The sequence below is a fragment of the Heterocephalus glaber genome, unplaced genomic scaffold (genome assembly GCF_053883595.1).
Source record: "Heterocephalus glaber isolate CG9 unplaced genomic scaffold, H.glaber_assembly_v1.0 deba00001452, whole genome shotgun sequence".
In the NCBI taxonomy this organism is placed as follows: domain Eukaryota; kingdom Metazoa; phylum Chordata; class Mammalia; order Rodentia; family Bathyergidae; genus Heterocephalus; species Heterocephalus glaber.
In genome coordinates, this window is record NW_028258302.1 from 22,712,925 (window position 1) to 22,734,817 (window position 21,893).

General features: G+C 50.7%; 1 protein-coding gene across 8 annotated transcripts in view; it reads right to left on the bottom strand.

Annotated features, from left to right (window-relative positions):
* The window catches only part of Igsf21 (immunoglobin superfamily member 21), a 220,645-nt gene that overhangs the window by 115,965 nt on the left and 82,787 nt on the right, over nucleotides 1-21,893 (bottom strand). For 3 of the 8 annotated variants that reach the window (XM_087215698.1, XM_087215696.1, XM_087215693.1), the window contains exon 2: nucleotides 6,433-6,545. In XM_087215698.1, coding sequence (XP_087071824.1) covers nucleotides 6,433-6,464 — 32 coding nt within the window. In that variant the 5' untranslated portion in view covers nucleotides 6,465-6,545. Of the gene's footprint in view, nucleotides 1-2,347; nucleotides 2,567-6,432; nucleotides 6,546-7,136; nucleotides 7,387-14,811; nucleotides 15,063-21,893 lie in introns of those variants that run through there. The other 5 variants (XM_087215697.1, XM_021262926.2, XM_087215691.1 and 2 more) reach the window with 4 other exon arrangements.

The following is a 21,893-nucleotide window of genomic DNA, read 5'->3' on the forward strand; positions in this document are numbered from 1 at the left end:
TTCATGTAATGACCCTCTCTCCAGCTGCCTTCTCTTCCCTCTCATGTGACCAATGTGATAAGTTTGGGGAGAGAGGACCTGCCTATGGGGAGGCTGGGGGCAGGGAGGGAGGCCTGGACCAGGAACCTAAGCCTGCTCAGCCCTGGCTCTTGGCCTCCTCAGTCCCTCCCCTCTGCCCAGATCTTGAGACTGTAAAATCATGTTTGGGGGGGAGGGCAAGAAGGAGCAGCCAGGTTCAGTGGTTTCCAGCCTGGGCTCCAAGCCAGAGGGCCAAAGCTTGTTCCATTCTGGTTCTCTGAGACTTGGGCATCCATCTCTATTGGTCCCTCAAAAAGTGTGCCTTGCTTCTTGCCCTTATAACATTGTTGGATCATAATTTTCCCTTATGATCATCATTTTCTGTTTTTCTTCAAACAACAAAACATGGTCAGGGCTGAGACCAAGAGAAAGCCAATGCCAGCAAAGACATTTTGAAATAGTTCCGTGTTTCAGGGAGAGCCAAGACCCATTGTACAGCTTAACTATATAATGATATTTCCAAGAACTGAAATCCAGGGAGTTCAGCAGCATCATCACACAGGAACAAAGTGGTGCGCCAGCTTAAAGAGCTGTCTGCCATTGCCTCTGGGGAGTGTAGGTGGTCAGCTGGAATTCGCCAAATCTGACCTTGGTGGCTCTCCCCAAACGCCTGCCTCTCTTACTCTGTCATTCCTGTTTGGATCCTACAGGATACCACAAAGCAGGACAGCACAATGCTTGCCACTCACAGAATGGGCATCACAGTGAGCTGAACCTCATTTTATCTGGCTGCAGACATGATGTCATCAAAGCCCACCAAGGATGTGCTTTCATGCCCAATTTCACATAAGGTTTCAAAAATAGAGGAAAGCTCCAGTCACCTTCCAAGGTCAAACACCCAGAACTCACATGCAGGTATTTTATCTGCTTGTTTGTTTGGTTGTTTAGTTTTTTGAGACAGGGTCTCACTATGTAGCCCAGTCTGGGCTCAAACTTGCATACCCTTGCCTCAGCCTTCTGAGTGCTGAGATTACATGTGTGCACTACCACACCCAGCACATGAAGGTATTCTGAAAATTGAGTCCTCTCTCTCTCACCTCACCCTCACCAGCCTGCAGTCTCAGTCTCTCTTCTAATGGTCTGAAGGAGCCACAACCCTCCCCAAAGAGGCATCCATCCGAGCCCCCAGGGGGTGCGTGCCCAGCAAGGTGGCATCATTTGAACCACAAAACAAACAGCCAGACTCCCATCTCCCTGCAAGGTGAGGGGGTGAGATAACGGGAGCCTGAAAGCAGGGCCATTATCGCTGCGTGTGGATCTCTGTCCTTCTCCGGCTCATTCTGTGGCATTGTAACCCAGGCTCAGAGCAGCTCTCGGGAACAAATCGTGAAGGAAGGAGACAAAACAAAGACTGGATGATAAAAACTGCTGTGAAAGGTTAAATTCCCATGATTCTCTGTAGCTGTTTAATGGATTTCTATGATATAAACAAACCTTTGGCTTTGCCTGCTGGGCAGATGACCCCCAACCAAATGAGTTTAGACAAGACTTCCTAACAAGAAATGTTCCTTTCTTCCCAGTACTCCACAAAGACTCTTGAATCTGCAATAGCCCACACCTCCCCCAAACAGACAGGTGGTATTCATGGACTATGTACACAAGCCCACCTGTGAGAGAAGCAGACCATGCAGCATTGTGTATGGAAATGCATGTGTGCTTGTGTTTTTATGGCTCAACAATCTGTTGATTTAACAGGTATGTCCTGAGGCGACTCTGTAGTAGGTGTCAGAAATACAAGGGCATGTTTAAATAAAAATAATTGTTACAGTGAAAGGTAAGAGATTGCCATTAGTCCCCTCAAAGTCCTCCCTGCCTTCAAACACACTTATCCCATTGTTCTTGCCACTTTCAGTAGCAGTTCTGGAAGTGCTCTTTTGTGAGTGTCTTTACATGGTATCACAAAAAATACAGTGACTGCTGCTGCCAACTGCCGTACAGCAGAAAGGCAGGCTCATAAAAACATTACAGCATGTCCTCACCCACCTTATTCACCACATCTGGCACTGTGACTCCTATCTCTTCCTCAAAGTCAAAATGACCATGGAAGGGAAACATTTTGAATCAATTCAGGACACTGAAGCAGCCAGGACAGAGGAACTAAAGATACTCAGGAAAGAGCATTTCCAGAACTGCTTCAGAAAGAGGCAAGAACAATAAGATCAGTGTGTTTGAAGGAAGAGGGAGGATTTTGGGGTAGGATTAATGGCAATGTGTCTTTTACTGTAATGAATGTTTAAAATTTGAACATTTCCTGTACTTTTGATCTCACCTGGAGCAATGGAGAAAAGGTACAGCTTTTGTACTTGAGATGCTCATGTTTCAGGGGCAAGTGTTTGCCATGATGAGGTCAGCAGTCAAGTAGGGACCCATAAAGGAGAATCATGGAGAAGGCCATGTCCAGAACTCTGGAGAAATCAAGGGAAGCAATGTGAGCTGAAACACAGTCTCTGTGGACAGCTTGTTTCTTCATTTGAAAAATAGGATTAACAATAGAGCTTGCCTGCTATCCACCAGGAAATGTAGCAATGTATGTAATGCACCAGTGCTTGCCCAGCTCAAGGTAACATCTCTAAGTTTAGGGTAGATTGGTCGTCAGGTGAACACCTCCTACTGGCCAAATACGGGATCAGCCATTGTACAGAAGTAGAGCGCAAAAACAGAGCCATGCACAGACACAGTGAAGACCAAGACTGGGAGATGAACCTGTGCAGCAAAGGAAAAATCATGGGGAGACAGCACCAAGGGCAGTGAAACATCCTTAACTTGGAGAGGGCTTGACAACTACAATACCCAGCACCCCTGGGGCCTGACAGGTCCGTTGGCATCTTCTGTGTGCTTTCAGAGAAATCTTTTGAGAATGATAACCACTTCCGTTGCCCCCTCCCCAGTCTAATGATGGTAGGTTACCAAATAAAGAAAATCCACTTTACTGACATTCACTGTAGAGTGCATTTGCCAGGAAAGCAGGCTCACAGAACAGTCACTGTTGTTCTGTTGACAGGCACACACAATATATTCCAAAAACCACAGGGAGACAACATCTGAGTCTCTCCAGCAGGCCGTGGTGGCTTGGAACTTTCTGAGGTGATGCCAGTGTTCTGCTTCTGCTCTGTCCATTGTGGCAGCCATGGGTTTCATGGAGCTAAGCGAGCGCTTGAGATGTGGTCAATTTGATGGAGGAAATGAATTTTTACCTTACTTTCATTTAAATTTAACTTACATTGCAACAGCCATGAGTGCCCAGTGGCTTCCACTAGGGACAAGGCAGACTCAAGGGCTCTGATAACATGCACTTTCTTGAATTTGCTCTACAAATTGGCCCAGCCACTTCCTAGTCGCCCAGACTGCAGGGCATGGTGTCCAAGCCTCAGGTCTCTGCTCCTTCCCTATTCCTCTCCCTGCATCCTAGGGCTCCATAGATGTGCAAGCCCTCCCCAGATATTCAGCCGGAAGGCTTGGTAACACCAATGTGGTGATCGCTTTGGCTTCCGATGATTTTATTGGCTCCTCCAACTTTGCAAAGCATCCCATCTTGGGGATCAGAGGGGAGGCTGTGGGGATCTGCACATGCTCCAGGCTGTTGTGGGCCCGCTGGCCTGAGCATGCAGCAGTGGTCCCATCACAATGCCCTGCTTTTCCCTCCTGAAGGGACTGGAGACACAGTACTGGCTGGGCCTGTGTGATCTATTCATTTCCTTCCAAGCCAGGCTCTGTAAGCTCATTCAGAGTTTGGGGGAAGGAAGCCAGGGAGGGAAGCAAACACAGGGCCAGAAAACAAACAGCGCCAGGCAGCTTGCTGTTTGGGTGGGGGCGTGGGGGGTGCGGCCTGGGAGAGGTCTGTCTGCTGGGGAAGAAGGCTCAGAAGAGGGTCTGGCTGGAGAAGAAGTCTGGGCTCCCCTTGCTGCTTCTCCCATTCCCTCTGGACACCCTGCCCTGGCCTTAGCTCCTGCAGCCCCGGCCTCCGAAGGCCCTTATCACTCTCCCTTCAGCTGGCTCCTTGGGAAAAGAAGCAATTGGTGAGGGAAGCCAGAGAAGCAGCAGGCAAAGGCAAAGCTGGCAGCACAGAGCCAAGTCCCTGGAATTTCCTTCTGTCCTCTGCGCCCCTTTTCCTGTCGCAGCCAGGGCACACGGGCTCCCCTAGTCTCAAGGAAGATAACCAGTCAGCTGAGCCACCACCTCTGTCCAGCTACAGACCTAAAAGGGTCCAGGTGTTTGGCTCCAGCAGGTGATTTGCATGTAATTTGCATACATCTGCATACCCCCACTCCAGAGGCCCTCAGTCAAAGGATGTGAAATGAAATAAAATAAATAAATTAGTGCAGCCTAGCACATCCTGATACGCAGGATCTGACATCCATAGAGATGTAACTGATTCTTCAAGTAATCAGTGACACTGCAGGTTGGGACAGGGCCACAGAGGTGGTGAGGGGAAGAAGGGGGCTCAGGACATGGGTGGAGAAGGACCAGGAAAGTCCGTCCGTCCAGGGCTCAGTGACCTCCACCGTCCCAGCCCTCACCCCATCTTCATGAACACAATGGAGCCACATGGATGCCTCCTCTTAGTTCCCTGCCCAGGACCCAGCTTGGTCCTGGCCTTGGCCCTCCCTGGCAGTTGCCTCTGCAGGGACATTTTCATCACCTCAAGGGTGGCAGCAACAGTCGATTTCAAACCAGAGTGAGAATAGCTGCTTCTAGGCCACTGGTATTTCCACGTCCATCTTAACCCGGTGAACTGTTCTCACCGTGCCCATGTTTCTGTCTTACCACCCCGCCCTCTCACCCCATCTGAAGATGGTGGAGGGAGGGACGTGTCCCCAGCATCAGCACTGAGCTGGAATTCATTTATTCCCATCTTTCTGCCAGGTGCTAATGAGATGCTCACAGCCTGTGTCAGCCCAGCAGCTCCCACATCCTGTAAATGCGCCTCTCAGGGATGCACTTCATGGCCCTGCCTCACACACACTCTGACTTCCTCTAGGCCCAGGACACCATCCTCCTGTAAGAGAGGCCCTCAGGCTGCTGAGTGTCAGGTTCACACCTGTGGAGCTCGGGTCCAGGACAAGGGGAGCTGATTCTAAGCAAGATGAGCTACAGTGCTGGGATGGGGGCTGGGTTCAAAGGTGCACAGATCCCAGCCAACCAAATAGCTCTAATCAGTCAATGATGGATCAATGACTGAAATACAGGAAAGGACAGGAGGACAGGTGATTCCAACAACTCTGCAATGAGAGCGAGGAGGAGGACAGCAGTTCCGAGCCGAGGCTGTGAGCCCTAGGACATCCTCTGACATCTGGTCCCCTGTGTGTGGGACCAGAGGAAGCCCCAGGGAGCAGAGAGGAGCTCACTCCACATTCAAGATCACCAAACTGTACCCAATGTCCGCCCTCCCCTTGCTCCTCACTCCAAGCATCTCCACCTGACTGGCTGCCCACCCACTTCATGTGAAGACAGGGCAACCAGCCTGCAAAGATTACAGTAGTATGGTTTTAGATCAGGGGTTTGCAACGTACAGCTCATGAACCAAGTCAGCCAACATCCTGTTTTTGTACAGCCTGCGAGCTCAGAACAATTTCTGCCTTGTAGAAAAAAATAAGGAGAAGAATATTTTGCGACACATGAAAATTACATAGAATTCAAATTTTGGTGTCCGTGCATAGCATTTTATGAGCACACAGCCGTGCCCTTCCATTCACACACTGTCAGGAGCATCTTCACAACACAATGGCAGACCGGAGAAGTTGCAGCAAAGACCACACGGTCAGCAGAGAAGAAAATATTTACTGTCTGGGGCTTCAACAAAAAAAGCCATGGCCTGGGGCTTCAATGAAAAAATCCTTGCCCGCGCCTGGCTTAAACCATGGAAAGGGAATTCTTTGCAGCACCTCGTCTGTCCACAAGTAGCACACCTTGCAGAAAAGTGTCAGTGCTGCCGGACCTCTGAGCTCAGCACCAAGTCCTCTGTGGCAAAGGGAACACAGGCTTGGATGCCTGTCCTGACCCATGAAGATTCCGCCATGGCTGGAAATGCCCCATAAGCCCAAGACCCAGAGCAGTCCTTCCCGTGACTGACACCTGGCCCTGGACAAGCGGACACCTGCTCATCTCCAACGCTTCCCTTCCCAGACCTGGACATAGATATGGAGCCAAATCAGACAAGATGAGTCCTGGGGGCAGAGGGGAAGCTGGGCAAGGTGATCAGTCTTTTGGGAGGGCATCTGCACAGGATGAGGACCTGGCAGAGGGCACAGGACTGCTTGGGTCTGCAGCGGGGCTGAGGACATAGCCAGGGTGCCTGGGGGCTCTGGGAACCCTACTGGCAGCCCCAGCATGGGGGGAACAGCAGTGATGACTTACCCGGTACCACACAATCTCACGCATGCGACCATCTGTCTTGAAGTTACACTTTAAGGTCACGGCATCCCCAGCCACCACTGGGGGCAGAGGCTCAATGTTGACAGTCAAGTAGCCTGTGGAGGAAAGGAGAGAGGGACTGTGAGAGCCGAAGCTGACCAGGTAGGCAGGGAGAGAGGGGAATGGAGGAGAAAAGGCTGCCACACCCCTGCAGGGGGCGCTGTTCTCCTGTGACAGGTGCTGGGGAGTGTGGAGCTGCTCGTGTTCTCAGTTGCTGGCATCTCCTGATCTGTCACCTCCCAGCTCCCAAACCAAAAGCACTTTTTCTGGGATGAATTTCCAACTGAAGGTAGCACCTGCTGGCATCTCCAGGAAGGGTCAGCGTAGGTCTACAAGACACCCAGAGACAGGGCTCTGGGCCAATACTGCATCTCCGCCCCGTTCAGAGTAGTGATGTGTGTGACGAGACTGCTAGGTCCCACAGGAAATGCAAATACTGCTGTGCATTCAGCCCTGCCTTTCCAAACCTAGTTGTACCAGAGACCCTTTCTCCCACCACTGCTCTCTGCAGCCAGGGGCCCTGAGTTCACAGTGGGACCTGGTGCACCTGTCCCCTCCAGTCTCAGCTCCGTAACCACTCCCCTGGACAAACTCCCGGAAGAGAGTCTTAGGAGGCTGCTCAACACCACAGTTCCCATCACACATACCTTGTCCCTGGGGAGAGCCCAGTCCAACCCTTGGCTGTGGGGGGTTGGGGGATGGGTTTTCAGGCTGACCACGCAGAAAAGAGGCTCCCATCTTTGCAGGTGCTATACAAAGCTTCTTGTCCACTACAAGCCTGTGGGAAAGCTGCCCAGCTCTTGGAAACAGGGCTGGGATTCTTGCCCTGGTAGCCACGCCTTGGGGGCACTACTGCCTCTACACCAAAGCCCATCCTGGTGAGACCTGTGACCCACTCCTCTCTCCCCTAGAAGGCTGGGTACACTCTGACTCAAGGAACCTGGTGCTGATCATCTGGGCTCATCCAATCGGCTTCCCAATGGCTGATGTGATGTCTGACCATTGATCAAATGGATCAATCCAGTCCAATCATCTTAATGAGAAAACTAGCCAGGATGGGCTCGGGGATTTCAATTGTGCAGGCAGCCTGAGTGGATCGAGCCCAGGGGCCTGACCCCTGCCTGGAACTTAATGGGTACAATGCTCCAGGAACAAAACCAAGAATCGATCTGTGGAGGATCAATTTGGAAGTGGAAGTGAGATTGAAACTGTGCAGGGCAAGGCTTCAGGACCAGGCTCCAGGATGAAGGGCTCAGGCACAGGGTTCACCCCCAGAGCAGTGTGGAACTTAGGCTGAAGTCAAGTCCCTCGATCTTGAACTTAGGCTGAGGTCAAGTTCACAGGGAGCCCCACAGCCCATGTGGTCCAAGAAGCAGTGAACCAGCTGCCTGGCAGAACCAATCCTCTTCCTCTTCCTTTCTGCATTCCCTCAACCCATTGGCTCCCCTCTGCTCTGAGCAAGCTGCAAGCCGTGGGCTAGGATCTGGGAAACAGCAATGAGAGAAGCCACTGAGTGGTCCTCCAGGATACCCAGTGGGGAAGACAGTGACATCAGACCGTGATCACCACTCAGGGCCATGCAGAGGCAGGAGGAAGGTGAGGGCTAGAGTAGAGATAGGGAAGCCTGGTCCAGCCGGATGATCCAGGACCCCAGGGTGACCAACAAGGAGGCACCCTCTGGAGGAGGGACACGCCGGGGCAAGTCAGCCGAGTGTGACATAGTAAGGCTGGTTCACATGTCCAGAGCCCCTGCTCTGCCAGGCCCTGAGTAAGTGCCTCATATGAATTCCTTTACTCAACTGCCACCATCCTAGGAGAGAGGAACATTATGATTCCCTTTCTGCAGGGAAACAGAGAGGAGAAGAAATTGCCAAGGTCACACAGCTGTAAATTGCAGAGCTGGGATTCAAACCCAGCTCTTCCAGCCCCATGATAAGCCCTGAGCTGTCAGCCTCTCCAGGGATGGAAGAGGTGAGAGAAAGTGCAGCCTGTCCACTTTCCACCAGCCCTGCCTGGAGAGGTCCAGTGGGGGGTGCTGGGGGACTATGACCACCTGACTCGCCTTTGGTGGCATGGGGGCTCTGCCCTTCCCATTCACTCACCTGTGATAATCCAGGTAACCAGGCAAGAGTGAGCATCACTATCAGTCCTGGTGCTGATGGGTTCAGGACAAGACAGCTCCCTTCCACCAGAAAGAGGCAAAAAGACACATCCTGAGATGCAGAAGCCAGCAGGGGAGGACAGGTAGTCTCAGTGGCCACCAAGACAGGAGGGAGTCACAGTGTGAGGGGTACAAGGGGTGGCTGAAGCTCTGGCAACTGAGTGACAGCGACAGGGGTACTGGCAGGTAGAGCAGATGTCCAAAGCCAATTTGGCACGCCAGTGGGAAGCAGACACCTGTCCATAGGCAGGTGTGGCCTGGGCACCTGGGCAGCCGTGAGTTAGAAGCTGGGCGCAGGAGTGAGCTGACTGGGCAGGTTAAGACAAGACCACTTTTCCCAGAGCGTGCAGAACATGGGGAGAGACTGAGCGACATTTCAGGCAACATGAATTTTATTGTTAACTAACTTTGAGAAAAACAAAATTAAACAAAAGGAAAGGTATCCTCCTGTCATTCCTCAGTTCACAAAGAGCGGTTTATCAACTCTACCCGGAACCAGACATGTTCTCAACTGGGGACACAACTCCACAATGTTCTAGCAGTGGGGACCATCATCAAGTTACTCATGTAAAATATATCAGTGGCCATATATGTAGTGAGGAAAAATAGACCAGGGGAAAGCCACAAAGAGCAACGTGGGAGGGGCTGCTCTAGATGGGGAAGTCCCTACCTCCCCACCAGGCCTCTCTGAGTAAAGGAAGGTGTGATCCATGTAGATACCTAGGGGAGAGCATTCCAGACACAACACCACAAATCCAAAGCCCCTGAGGCTGAGGGGTGCTCTGACACTCCAGGTCACGGTCATAGTAAGAAACTTTTCTCAACATTTAACATTTTCAGACTCTGTAGCTCATCTTCAGTAAGCATCAGGCAGGATTAAAGCAGGTTGAGGCAAGTGAGGAGCCTGGGGTGCAAATGGACAGGATGTACTCACTCCTAGCACAGCACTCCAGCAGGGAACAGCTGCCCCTGCACTGCACCCTGGGCTTCTCAAGTCCTGGGGAGCAGAGGCTGGGAGTCATCTCTGTGAGCTGAGGCAGCTCCGGCCATGCCTCCTGTTCCAGGCAAGCCTCTGCTTGGAGCCACAGAGGTCAGGGGACAGGAGAAACGCTGGCAGCTGGGCACTCCCACCCCAGCCCCATGCGGTGCCCACGGCATGGGGTACAAGGCTGCAGGGAGGTAGGAGCCTCACCTCTGAAGGCAGACTCCTTCCCTGGCCACAGCATGTTCTCATTTCCCCAGCATGCACACTCTTGCTTTTCTTCCTTGTTCTTTTCTTTTCTTTTTGTTTCCTTCCCTTCTTTCTTTCCCTCCCTCCCAGCACTTTGCTCTCAGTCTGTCCTCTGGCTGCTGCAGCCACCTGTGCTTCTGTGCAAAGCCGTGATGGCTGGCCTGTCATATGAGTGTGGCTGTCGGTCTGCCCATCTGTCTCTCCTTCTGGATCATGAGCTCCATCACTAGCCACAGAGCATCAAAGTCAGAGGATGACAAGAGCTACTATCGCAACTTTTTCGGGTGCCGGCCCTGTGGGTCCTAGGCACAAGCCTCTGTCACCAGCAGGCTCTGCTCTGCAGATCTGGAAGCACCTGGCTGCACACCACACTGATGGAAGTGGCCAAGCTGAATTCTACCCCGTCTGTCCTATTCTGAGGCCGATATCATCCTGACACCTCTTGCTGTCACCCAGAGATGAGTCACATGACTTACAGAGGTCACTTGGGAATTCTGGGAGGTAGCCCCCCATCTGCAGTTCCATCGGTTGACACCATCTTTGACATAGGCCTGGCTCTCAGGTGGGGCAGGACAGCACTGTGGGGCCTGGGCCAGGCCTGGTGGAAGGAGAGACCCCAAAGTACACAGTGAATGCTGGGTCTGCCGATGGACAGGAGAAGGGGGCCTGAGGCCAGGGTCTAACTCCGTTGTACCTAGTCCCTTCCTATTCAAGGTCAGGACAGGCAGGGGGCCATGTGTAGGCTCTGAGCTCAGGTGTGGAGGGAGGGAGGCGGAGACTTCTGACAGGTGTGTGGGGCTGGGCTTAGGATGGCGCCCGTCAACACTTGAGCCCAGGTGAGAAACCACCTTCCTGGACAGGCACACATAGGAGACGGACAGCAGGCATTCACAGCCAAGGTATTTCCCAAAAGAAAGACACTGGAAAGGTTCTCTTCTAGGTCTGACTAACATTCCTCCAGCTCTCATTTCACAAAATTTCATCATTTCCCAGAAAACTGCAAAGGTTCGTTTTCTGAAAATCCCCTCTCCTGCTTTCCTGGCTCTTCCCTCCACAGGTGCCCCCTTTCCGAACTTGAGGTCAGTCGTTGCCTCAGGCTTCTCATTCTGCCACCCAGTCGTCAGCTGGCTGAATTACAGAACCTCTGTGGGACTCGGCTTCCTCCTGCACAGTGGGGCTGCAGGAACAATCAGGTTCCAAGACCCAAAGCGTGGCCCAGGGCCTTGCTCCCCTGACCCCACCCCTGACTTCCACTCCCCTCAGTGTTCCACCATCCAGCCCAGGAAGGATGGTCCTAGGGTAGCAGGCTGACACCTGGGCAGGTGGGTGGATGGGAGGATGTGGAACAGAGCAGCTCAGCCTCTGTCCTGAGGGGCTCAAAGCTGGAGGCCCACAAGGAATCCTCCCCGTGAGGCACAGGGCATAAACCTAGAGGGGGCTGGTTGTGGGAAGTCTGGGAGGCTGAAACAGGAAGACCACATGTTTGAGACCAACCTCGATAACTTAATGACTTAGAAAGACACGGTTTTCAAAAAAAAGGTTGGGGGGTGGGGTGGGTGATGTAGCTCAGTGTGAAGGTCCTGCATCCAATCCCCAATACAAAAACAAACAAAAAACCCAAGTCCAACGAGGCCTCAGCCACCAGGGTCTCCAGCAAGGGGGGTCTGAATCTTGGGCCTCAGGTTCATGCTGCCTCCCCAGGTAAAGCCTCTGGAGCACTGAGAAGGGGCAGCTGAGCAGGCAGGGGTGGGCAGGGGCCATGAAGATGAGGGAAGGCCAGAGGGGCATGGGTTCTGCTCTCAGCTGTGCTGCCAACCAGCTCTGAGACCTCAAGCAAGTTTCCTCTGGGTCTCAATTTCCCCATCTGTGAAATGAGAAGCAAATTCAATTTTTAGGGTTTTTCTGTCCCAGCAAATCCCATATCAGATGGTAACTGAGCCTGAATCCAGGTCTGGGAGCAAGGCTGCCACCTTGGGACAACTCTATGCCATTTGTCAGGGAAGTGCATCAGCCAGGGGCTCGGCCTAGTGAGCGGGAGCCTGTCTTTCTGTGCAGTGCATCTGCCGACAATCAGCCTCCGTGCGTGAGCCCCACTGCATGCTATATCCAGACGCAAATCAGGAGCAGAGAGGGATCCATCTTAACTAAGCAGTTCATTATCCCACATGGCCCATCACTCTGCCCTCTATCTCTGACAGCATTTACACCGCTCCTGCTAAGATACATTTAGCAAAATCGCAGTGATGTTTAGGAGCCAGGCACCACCTAACGAGGTGATGACAGATGGCCCCTCTGTCCAAAGCCGCCTCCCAGAGCAACCCCAGCCTCGCTCCTCTCCACAAGCCCAACTCAGGGGCTGCTCTGGGGGCTGGCTCAGGGCTGGTTCTGGGGTGACTTTCAGTGAGGGACTCGGGCCTCCCAGATGTCTTGCAAAGAGGTCCCGTGTTCTTCTTTGCCTAGGACTGGGGATGGGGATTTTCAGTGCAAAGTCCCAAGCAAACAGGAACAAGTTGGTCACCCCAGTCACAATTCTAGCCCACTGGTGGCCCTAAGTAAATCACTTCAACTTCTCCACCTGTGCAGACAAGAGGGGAAACCACCCTTGCTGTGACCAGCTATCAGGACCAGCGTCACAGCCTCCCAGCAGCTGCCTCGAGTGCCCAGTGGGTGGTTGCAGTGGTGAAGGACAAACTCCCCCAGACTATGAGACCAGAGACTGCCTGGACTTCCTGCAACCATGTACCCCACCCTATCGATCAGCCCTCTGAAATTCCTTTCCTTGACCTTGCAGGGCCCCCAGGAGCCTCCCACGATCATGGGAGAAGGCACATGACCTCTCTGGGAAAGTCAGGCCCATGCCTGGCTCTCCCTCATACACAGCTTCTCTGTCACCCCTGGGCCTGTGCACAGGCTGGCCTCTCTGTCCCAAGCCTTGGCTCCCTTGCTCTTTGCTTTGGTAACTTTGTCCTTCAAGCAATTTGTGGAAATGTTACTTCCTTAACAAACTCCCTAACTCCCTGGACTACTGAAGTCCCAAAGCACCCTCCCTCTGACCCCAGGACGCTGAAAATTGCTTATAATGACCTATGCGGGGTGTATTCACCTTGACACGGGGCCATGAACTGCCCCATCTCCATATTACCCAAGGGCTTGGAACACTGCTTGGATCAGACAAAGACAAATTGATTCTGTTTGCTCCTTGACCATTGTGTAGTCAGAGTGGGCTGTGCTCAGAGCCCTGTCTCTGTGGCTTTCTCCTGGACAGCCCAAGCCCAGGGCCTCCCAGGAGCTCAGGGGCTTCCAAGCCTGCCTCTTTGAGCCCACCCACATGACCTTCTGTCGGTGACAGCTAGTGTCCAGGAGCCTCTCTGGTGTCCACTTAGCAGCATGGGTGCTGGGTGCCACCCAGGCAGGCTATCTTCCTCAGGACAGTGGGGTACAGGATGTCACCAGTGAGTGAGCAGACAGCCCCATGGGGAGAATGGGACTGTACCTCAGTGGGAGCCGTGGACAAGAGGCAGAGGAGCTGCTGGTATGAGAGGAACTCCTGGGTAGCAGCCATGATGCAGGGGCTGGGGGCAGACGCCAGCGGTGCCCGCCCTCGGGGGATGCAGGGTCACAGGACAGAGCTGCTGCTGCATCCTCAGCAATGCCCTGTACTCCCCCATGGCACTCATCTCAGCCAGCACCCTGTACCCCTGGCTTCTCCCCAGTGGAGGTAGTGGGAGCTTGAATCAGATGAGAGCCTGGATCCTCTGCTGCCTCACCAGCCCTGGTGCATTGACTGATGAGCCAAGGACCTGTAAGCAGAGAACTGCAAGGCCTGGGCTGAGAACCGGGCAACATGGCATCACCTCACTCCCAGGGCACCACTAGTGTCTGTGGGCCCTATAAAGGAAGAGCCCTAGTGGGAAGTGATGCCCCTTCTGTCTCCCTCAGGGAGCTCAAAGCCTCCAGTCTTCTTCCTGGAGTTCTGCTTTCTCTCATTCATACAACCAGAAAGGCCTGCAAGCTCTGTAACATACACTCAGCATCCAATTACTTCACCTTCCACACGGTTTCCCTGGGCCTGGGCACCATCAGGCAATGCCTGGTCAACTGCGATGACTGCCAGCAGGTGCCCCTGGCCACCTCTGCTCCACCACCTTGTCTGCTCTCACCCTCAACTTGTTCAGTCCCCTGGCTCACAACAGCCTCTGATGATCCCTGAGCACCCCAAGCATGCGCCTATCTCAGGACCTTTGCACAAGCTACTTCTGTCTCCCAGTGCATCTTTCTCTAGATTCAAGGCTCAACTCCCCAATTTTTGTCTGCTCACACATTGTCTATTTTGAGAGGTCTTATCTAGTATAACTCTTGTGTATGTATAACAATTTTCCTATTATTATCTGTTTACCCTGTTGCATCCTTCTAAATAATATATAATGCCACTTATTTGCTTATTTTTTGATATTCTTCCCTCTCCCAGCCTGTGTTGAGTTCCAATCCTTTTTTGTTTTCAGAATGGTTAATTTCTATCGATTGTATCTTTAAGGCCACTAATTCATTCTTCTGTTATCTCCAATCTGCTACTAAATCCACCCAGGGAGTGCTTTATTACATTATGGCATTTGTTGTTTCTAAAATTTCCATTTGATTCTTCTTTATATCCTCTATTGCTTTGCTGCTTCTATTTTAATATTTGTTTCAAGAGGATTTTGGATTATTTGTTGAAGCATTTTTATAAGCACTGTCTAGAGTCTTTGTCAGATAATTTCATCATATGAGTCACCTCATCGCTGAGGTCAGCAGATTGTCTTTCCTGCATCCGAGTTGAGATTGTCATAGCTTTTTTGTGTCTAGTTATTTTGTGTGTATTCTGGACATTTTAAATATTACCTGATGAGACTCTAGGTTTTGTTTCTCAGTGGTACTTCAAATTCCAACCCACCTGCTGCCATTTACTTCACAGATTTTTCAAAGAGATGACCATATATTCTGCCCAGGTTTTACAGTTGAATTAGTGAGAGATGAAGACAGCCCGGCCTTGACTATTACTCCATCTTGTCAGACCCAGAAGTCCTTCACGTTGTATGGTTGAATCACTGCTTTATCCTGAGATTCTAGAGCAATGCCTGGAACTTCTTAGGAGCTCAATAAATAGTTGTTGAGCAACTAAAAATAAGATGAACAAATGAACATGTGATTAGTGCTTGGCAGTTTCCAGAGGATGTCTGTGATTGTTATGTATTGATCACCTTTGCCCTGTGGGCTGGGTCCCTATTCTATATATGAGAAGCCTGAGGCTCAGAGGTACAGAATGACTTGTGACCACAGAATGCCAGGTGTGGCTGGCAAGCTCTCGGACTCTGAGTCTAGTGCCCTTCCTGCCACCTCACAGGAGCCCACTACCCATGAATTCCAAAGAGAGAAGCCAAAAACAAAGGTGGGTAGCAGGGCTAGGGATCACAAAGAACACAGGAGTCTGTTTTGAGGTGCAGCAGAACCAACCCCCCACTACAGCCGCAGAACACATCACACCCACAAGGAGGCAGCAGGATAAGGCTGGGCTGAGGCCATTTTCAAGTCCAAATCCTGCTGAGGATGCAGAATATAGGATGCTGGGCCAGGAAGACGTCTGACTGAGACCCTTTCCAGGACTGTAAGAGCTGGGTTGGCCAAAATGTTTCATGGCATTCCTGACATGCTCTGAGTTGGCTCTAGACCAGTGACTTTGCCCTGGAAGTGCCTGTCATGTGTCACCTGAATTATCGCTTATGGATGCCAAATGAGTATGAAGAATGAAAGGAACATGGTTCATTCACTTTTCTATCCTAGCACATGGGCCGTGTCTGCACCAGATGAGGACTTCCTGAGGGGAGGGACAGCATCTCAGCTCCATCCCAGTCTGTGGGTGTGGAAATGATGCCAAGAACTTAAGAGTCCTAACCCAGCATGGATCACACCAAGGTTCGAGTGGAAGCGGAGCGATGGTCGGCACCTGGCAGCAGGTCCATGAGCTGAATTTAAAGCCACATCAGTGTGGCCCATGGGCATCAGGGCCACATAAATTCCTGGTGCTGCTCTCTCCCTGGGGTGGGCCTGGGATTTATCTCCACATGATAGTGAGAGCTCTGTGCACTACCACTCATGAAGAAAAAAGGTCACCCCTATCTCAAGAAGATAAATACCATGTCACAGCCATGATGACAGTCTCCCAGGGCACCTGCACTTTGTAATTACTATTGCAATAAATATTATTACAATAAACCAATTACTGCAACCATATCTTCCAGACTGGTACAGAGGTTCTTGGAAATACTCCCTTCTACGCTGGACTAACTGGAGCTCCCAACCATCTGCCTTCTTATTCGCAGTGAGATGGGGCAGAGGGTGGAAGGGCCTTTTAAGAGATGAAAGCCACTGAACAATGGGCAGAAAGTTACCGTTCATCTATCTCTAAGATGGATCATTCTGCTGCCCCAATAGCTCCCTGAACTGTCTTTTATGCTCTGCTCTACACCATTTCTGCCCGGGTTTGGGAAATCTCTCCCCAGGACCCTTTGACAAGTGGCTTGCTGGTCTCCAGCCTGCAGACCTGTCTGCCTAACGAACCCACCTCTTTGGAGTCTCAGTGATATTACAAACATGCAAATATGAGGATGCCTCCTCTGTGGTTAATGCCATTCCATTTTCCTGCCCCATTGCCTTCCAATTCAGGACCAAGTTCAGAGTCTGTCATGGCCAACTGGGTCCCTGATGAGCTTGCCTCTCCAGGTCCCTCCAGCTCAATCAGTCTCACACTGTGCTTTGGCCACCTTGCAACCCACCCTGGCCCTTCCAAAGCCCAAGCTCTCCTTTGTGCCTGTACTGTTCTCTCTCTGGAATGCCCTTTTCCTCTGAGCTCGCCCAGGGAAATCTGTCCATGTCCTTCCAGATTCAATGCCATAGTCCCCCTTGCTCTGATTTACATGAGTCCGATCCTCCCTCTTCCAAGCTCACAGGCCCTTGTATCTCGATCACAGCCCATCTGCATCCCTCTGTAACACAGCAGATGTTTCTTTGTGTGTCAGTCTCCACCATCAGACAAGGTGCTCCTCCAGGTGGGGAGCTGGTGCACAACTCTAGTTCTCTGTATAATGCATGGCACACCACAGCTGCTCAGCCAGTGTGCTGCCTGCGTGGAGTCTTGAATGAGCCTCCACATGTCCACGTGGGGCTTTGGGAGCTGTGCAGCCCCAGCCCAGCATGCACCATGCTGCCACCCACCCCGCACCTGGATCCTCTTGGACATTTCTTTAGGGGTGAAGCCATCTCCCATCCCTAGACAGCTCGAGGTGTGCCTCCTCCTGAGCTCATCCTTTGCTCTCACACAGAGCTTCAGTTGCCCTGATGGACTTAGAGTTTCCCAGAGATGCCAGGCTTCCTCCAGCTCCTGGTCTGCACCTGCCCTTGCTTCTACCTGCAACACCCACCCTCACCTTGTTGCTTAGGCACCATTTACCCTAAGGGTCAAGAGATGTCAACACACCTAACTCCATTTACCCAGGACCCCCAAATCAATGCCCCCTCAGAGCATCTACCATATCTCCAATTCCTTGCACAGCGACACCGTGTTTAGCCCATCTGTGTCCCACAGCAGTTTGGGAGCTCCTGTAAGGTCATGTGCCTGTCCCTGTTACTCTGCCTCATTTCCAGGTGCTTCTGGCTATGTTGTTAGTTGGCATGCAAGGCATACTGGACGACAGCATGCACCCACAGCTGAAGAGAGGAAGTTGCAGATACCTTCGGCTAGTACCCTTGACCAGGTGATCCAATGCTACTGAGGCTGAATGTGGTTTGCCTCAATGGGCCATGGATTCCCCACCCTACATTTGAGCTATGTAAGACCCCAAACAGGAAGAGGCACCTCCCCTTTCACCCAGCTGGCTCCTGGTTCTCATCAACCCAAGGGCAGATCAGCTCTGGACCATCAGGGCCTCAAACACCTTGCAGAGGGATGAACGTGACACTTCAAGATGTCTATCCCCTTCGCCCACCTCCCAGACTCCTTTGAGATCCTCCTCTCTGTGATCTCCAGACAGCTAATCAGATTTCCCTCTGTCAGAGGCAATAGATGTTCAGAGCCCTGTAGTATAATGTATTATGCATGACATATGTATTATTTATTATTAGTTTGTTTATTTATTATTAACTTGTGTTTCATTATTGATAATGACGTGGTTATACTGGTTTTTTTGTTTGTTTGTTTTTTGGTACCAGGGATCGAACTCGGGTCCTTGTGCTTGCACAGCAGGCAGCGAAACCACTGAGCTAAATCCCCGGCCGGTTATACTGTTAATAAGAAGACTCAAGAAGCCTGCTCTGTGGCCCTTTGCAGACCCCTGATGCTTCCCCAGGGGCCTGCAGACACCAGTGCTGGTGAATTAGCTTCCCATTTTATGAATGAAAGTGAGTCTGGAGGAGGCCAGGATTTCTGGTCAGTCCTCTGGCCCTTGAGGTGTCTTCCAGGGAAAGTGACTGACTTGGAAAATCTTCATTAGGCAGTGAGTCCTACATCGACAAGGCAAAGAGCATAGATTCCCACGGGATGCAAGGCTGAACTGCCATTCATGGCTGCATCCAGAACCCACAGTCTTCAGGTTGCTCCAAACTCTGTCACTCGAGCTTATGTTGGGGTCCAAAGCTGTCTTCACATCTATCTTGTACACAATATCTACTCTGGGCCATGTGTGACCCCCAAGCCCACAGAGACTATGTGCCCCCACACTCTGTGTTTTCTTCCTCCTTAGTACATTTCCCAAATGGCAGGGCCATGTGACCAAATCCTGGCCAGGGCAATATGGCTTTCTCACTTGTCCCTTACGATTCTTCCATGTTCTCCCAAACACCTCTGCCTTGCCACGTGGGAGGGGAGGGTTCTGCGGACTTGGAGGAGAGGAAGTCATAAGATGGAAAAAACTAGGTAGTTAATTGACTGTAAGGGGTAAAGTCCTCCCCTGGTCCCCAGGAAAACTCCTGTAAGTGAGAAATGAAGCATCAGTGTGATAAGACATGGAGATTTGGGGTGGTTTGTTCTAGTGGCTACTCTATCAACATGCTCCATTCATAGGTGGTATATAGCAGGTGCTCAATGGGCTCTCGGTGGGAAAAACGGTGAATGAGCAGATGAATGGATAAGGCAATCAGTGCGTCTGGCCACACTGTCACGGACTTGGATTCCCAAAGCACTTCCCTAGTCAGAGGCTATCAGAGAAAAAGAGGCATGATGTTCTGGAATGGAAACCTTTTTGTTATACAGATGGGTAAACTGAGGCCTCAAAGAAAAGAAGAAACAGCCAAGGTCTCTAATACTGGGCCCAGTTCTGTGGGTCACACAGCCCTGTGACCCTTCTATTACCCCAGTGTCTGACTCTGATCTGACAACCTGCTGCTGGAACTTTCTCTTGTCCTTGCAGGTAGGTGACCAGTTCTTTATCGCTGGGTCAGCCCAACATGCAAGACACAACAGCAGCTGTTGGGAGGGAAGCAGGATGAGATGCTGCAGTGACACAGCATGCTCGAGGGAGGCCCTGACTGCTATGGCTGCCTCTGTGGTGCCTTCTGCCAGGGCCCAGCAGGTGGGGCTGGGGGCATCCAGTGAGGGGGAAGCCACAGGAGATGGTGGGAGGAAAGGAAACAGCTCCAATCTTGAAGCAGAGGACCCAGCCTGGGCTGGCTTTCACTGGGCCGTGGACACAGAGGGAAAGTTCCCTACTCTTCTCATCCGAAAAATGGGCTCATTGTGTTATTTCTCAGAGAGAAACAGAGCACGGTGTTCTGAAAAACACCCTTGGGAAGGCTGCTCTCTTCTGTGTGGAAATGTGGTCAGGGACCACTGGAGCTGAGAACCTGGGACTTTGAGCTTGGGAATCACAGACCTGGGGACAGCTTCCAACTCTGCCAGCCCTGCAACCTAAATGAGTCATCCATGGCTCTGAGCCTCAGTTTCTACCTCTGCCAAATGGGGACAATGATCTTTCCTTGTTAGGGATACGGGGTGAGAAGGGAGGGACCAGCCAAGGAGCCCAGTGCAGTGGCTGGCGTGGGAGACTCTGCTGACATGGAGGGCCTGGCCCTCATTCCCTGCCTGTAGCCCCCTCACTTCTCCACGGCCCATCTGCTTTTCTACCAGCAGACCGTCAGGTTATGGGATGATGCTTGAAAGGTTCAGGCTAGAGGGCGCAAGTGTCTTGGACGCCTCAGGTGACCCCCAGAGCAGAGGGTGAGCAGTCGCGGCCGTGGGGCTGTTCGCTTCCAGCCTGGAGATTTCCAAAGCCAAGGCTGAACAGGGCTGGCTGCCCCGGTCTTCCAGCATCTTGCAGAAGCACGGGGACCAGCTCGTGATGAACAGGGCGGCGTCTCCGACACAGAATAAAACTTAAAATATGGACAACAGCTTTTAATGGAATATTTTAAAAGAAAAATAGTTATTGCTCAGGAACAAAGTCTAAGCTAGGTTATAAACTGGTCTTAATAAGTAAAATGAGGCAACTTAATGAAAAAATTACAATTTAAAATAGGCCCACATTAAATAATAATGTCTCATAAACACAGAAGTCCTTTAGCACATAAGAATTAATTGCTGAAGCTCAGAAGCTAAAGGCAGAATAAAAGAATCTTTAATTTTTTTTGTCTTTTATTTTTCTCTCCCAAAAAAGCAACTAGCACTAGACTGGATCACCTCATTTCAGCACCAAAGGGCCTGGAAATTTGCAAAGGGAATTTGCTCGGTAACAGTTTTGTTTCCTTGACCCTATTATTTTAAGACGTGTTTGGAATGAAGTGCAGCTCTGCTCGGTGAACCTGCATCACTTTTAAATGAACAGGTGTGACAGAGTTTTCCTAATGATGAACTGGGGAAAGGGTTCATTTTGCAGAACCAAAGCCCCCGAGACCAGCCCTGACTCACCAGGAGGCTCAGTCACCAGGGAAGCTGGGGAGCTTTTGCCTCTGTACTTCACCTCAGCAACTGTAAGAAACAGTCTGATCAAACACAATGGTTCTTAACCAGTGGTGGCTTTTGACCCCCAAGGTACATATGGCAACTCCTACAGTCATTTTTGGTTGTTGAGCTATTCTACTGTCCCTGGTGGGTACAGGGCAAGGATGCTGCCAAGTATGAAACAGGACACAGGACCGTTCTCACCACCAAGAACTCCTGGCCCCAAATGCTAAGTGTGCCAAGCATGAGAGAGCCAAGGCAAAGGGAGGCCAGCAAACTTCTTTTTTTTTTCCCATTAAGTTTATTGGTATAGTTTAGGTATCAAATACAGTTACATTCATCATTGGGATCTTGTACCTTTACATGAGCATCTTGACTCTTATTTTTTTCCCCTTCCCCTGCCCTCCCTTCACCCCCCCTTCCCTATTTGCAAAGGCTTTGTTTCCATTTTTTCCTTTTCTCATATTTTTTCTTTTCCTTTTTTTCCTTTCCCCTACCCCTCCCACTTCCCCTGCTTCTTTAGATCTTTTCTTCCTATTATACAATATTAATTATACATTTTTAAAATTACAATATCAAGATCTAGGAGACATTACCACAGATTTTACAGAATTTAAAAGGATATAAAAAGCATATTTCAAAAATCTGTTTTGAAATAAATTTGACAACTTCTAAGAAGTATCTTGGAAGACAAATTAATGAAACTAACTCTGGAGGAAATATAAAATCTGAATAGCATCTATTAAAGAAAGTATAATCCTAGCTTGAAAACCTACCTATATGACAACAACAGGCTCATATACATTTTAACTGATAAATTATATCAAACATTTAAAGCAGAAAAAAAAAGGAACACCTCTCCCCTCATTTTAGGAAATCAACATTGTGCTAATCCTAAAACTGGATAAAGATAATAGAAGAAAAAGTATGAACATAGATAGAAATTTGTTTAATAAAACAAACTATTAGAAGTCAGATCTGGCAGTATGTAGAAAGTGGTTTTACTATAGGGATGGCAGTGTTGGTTCAACATTGGAAGATCCACCCTC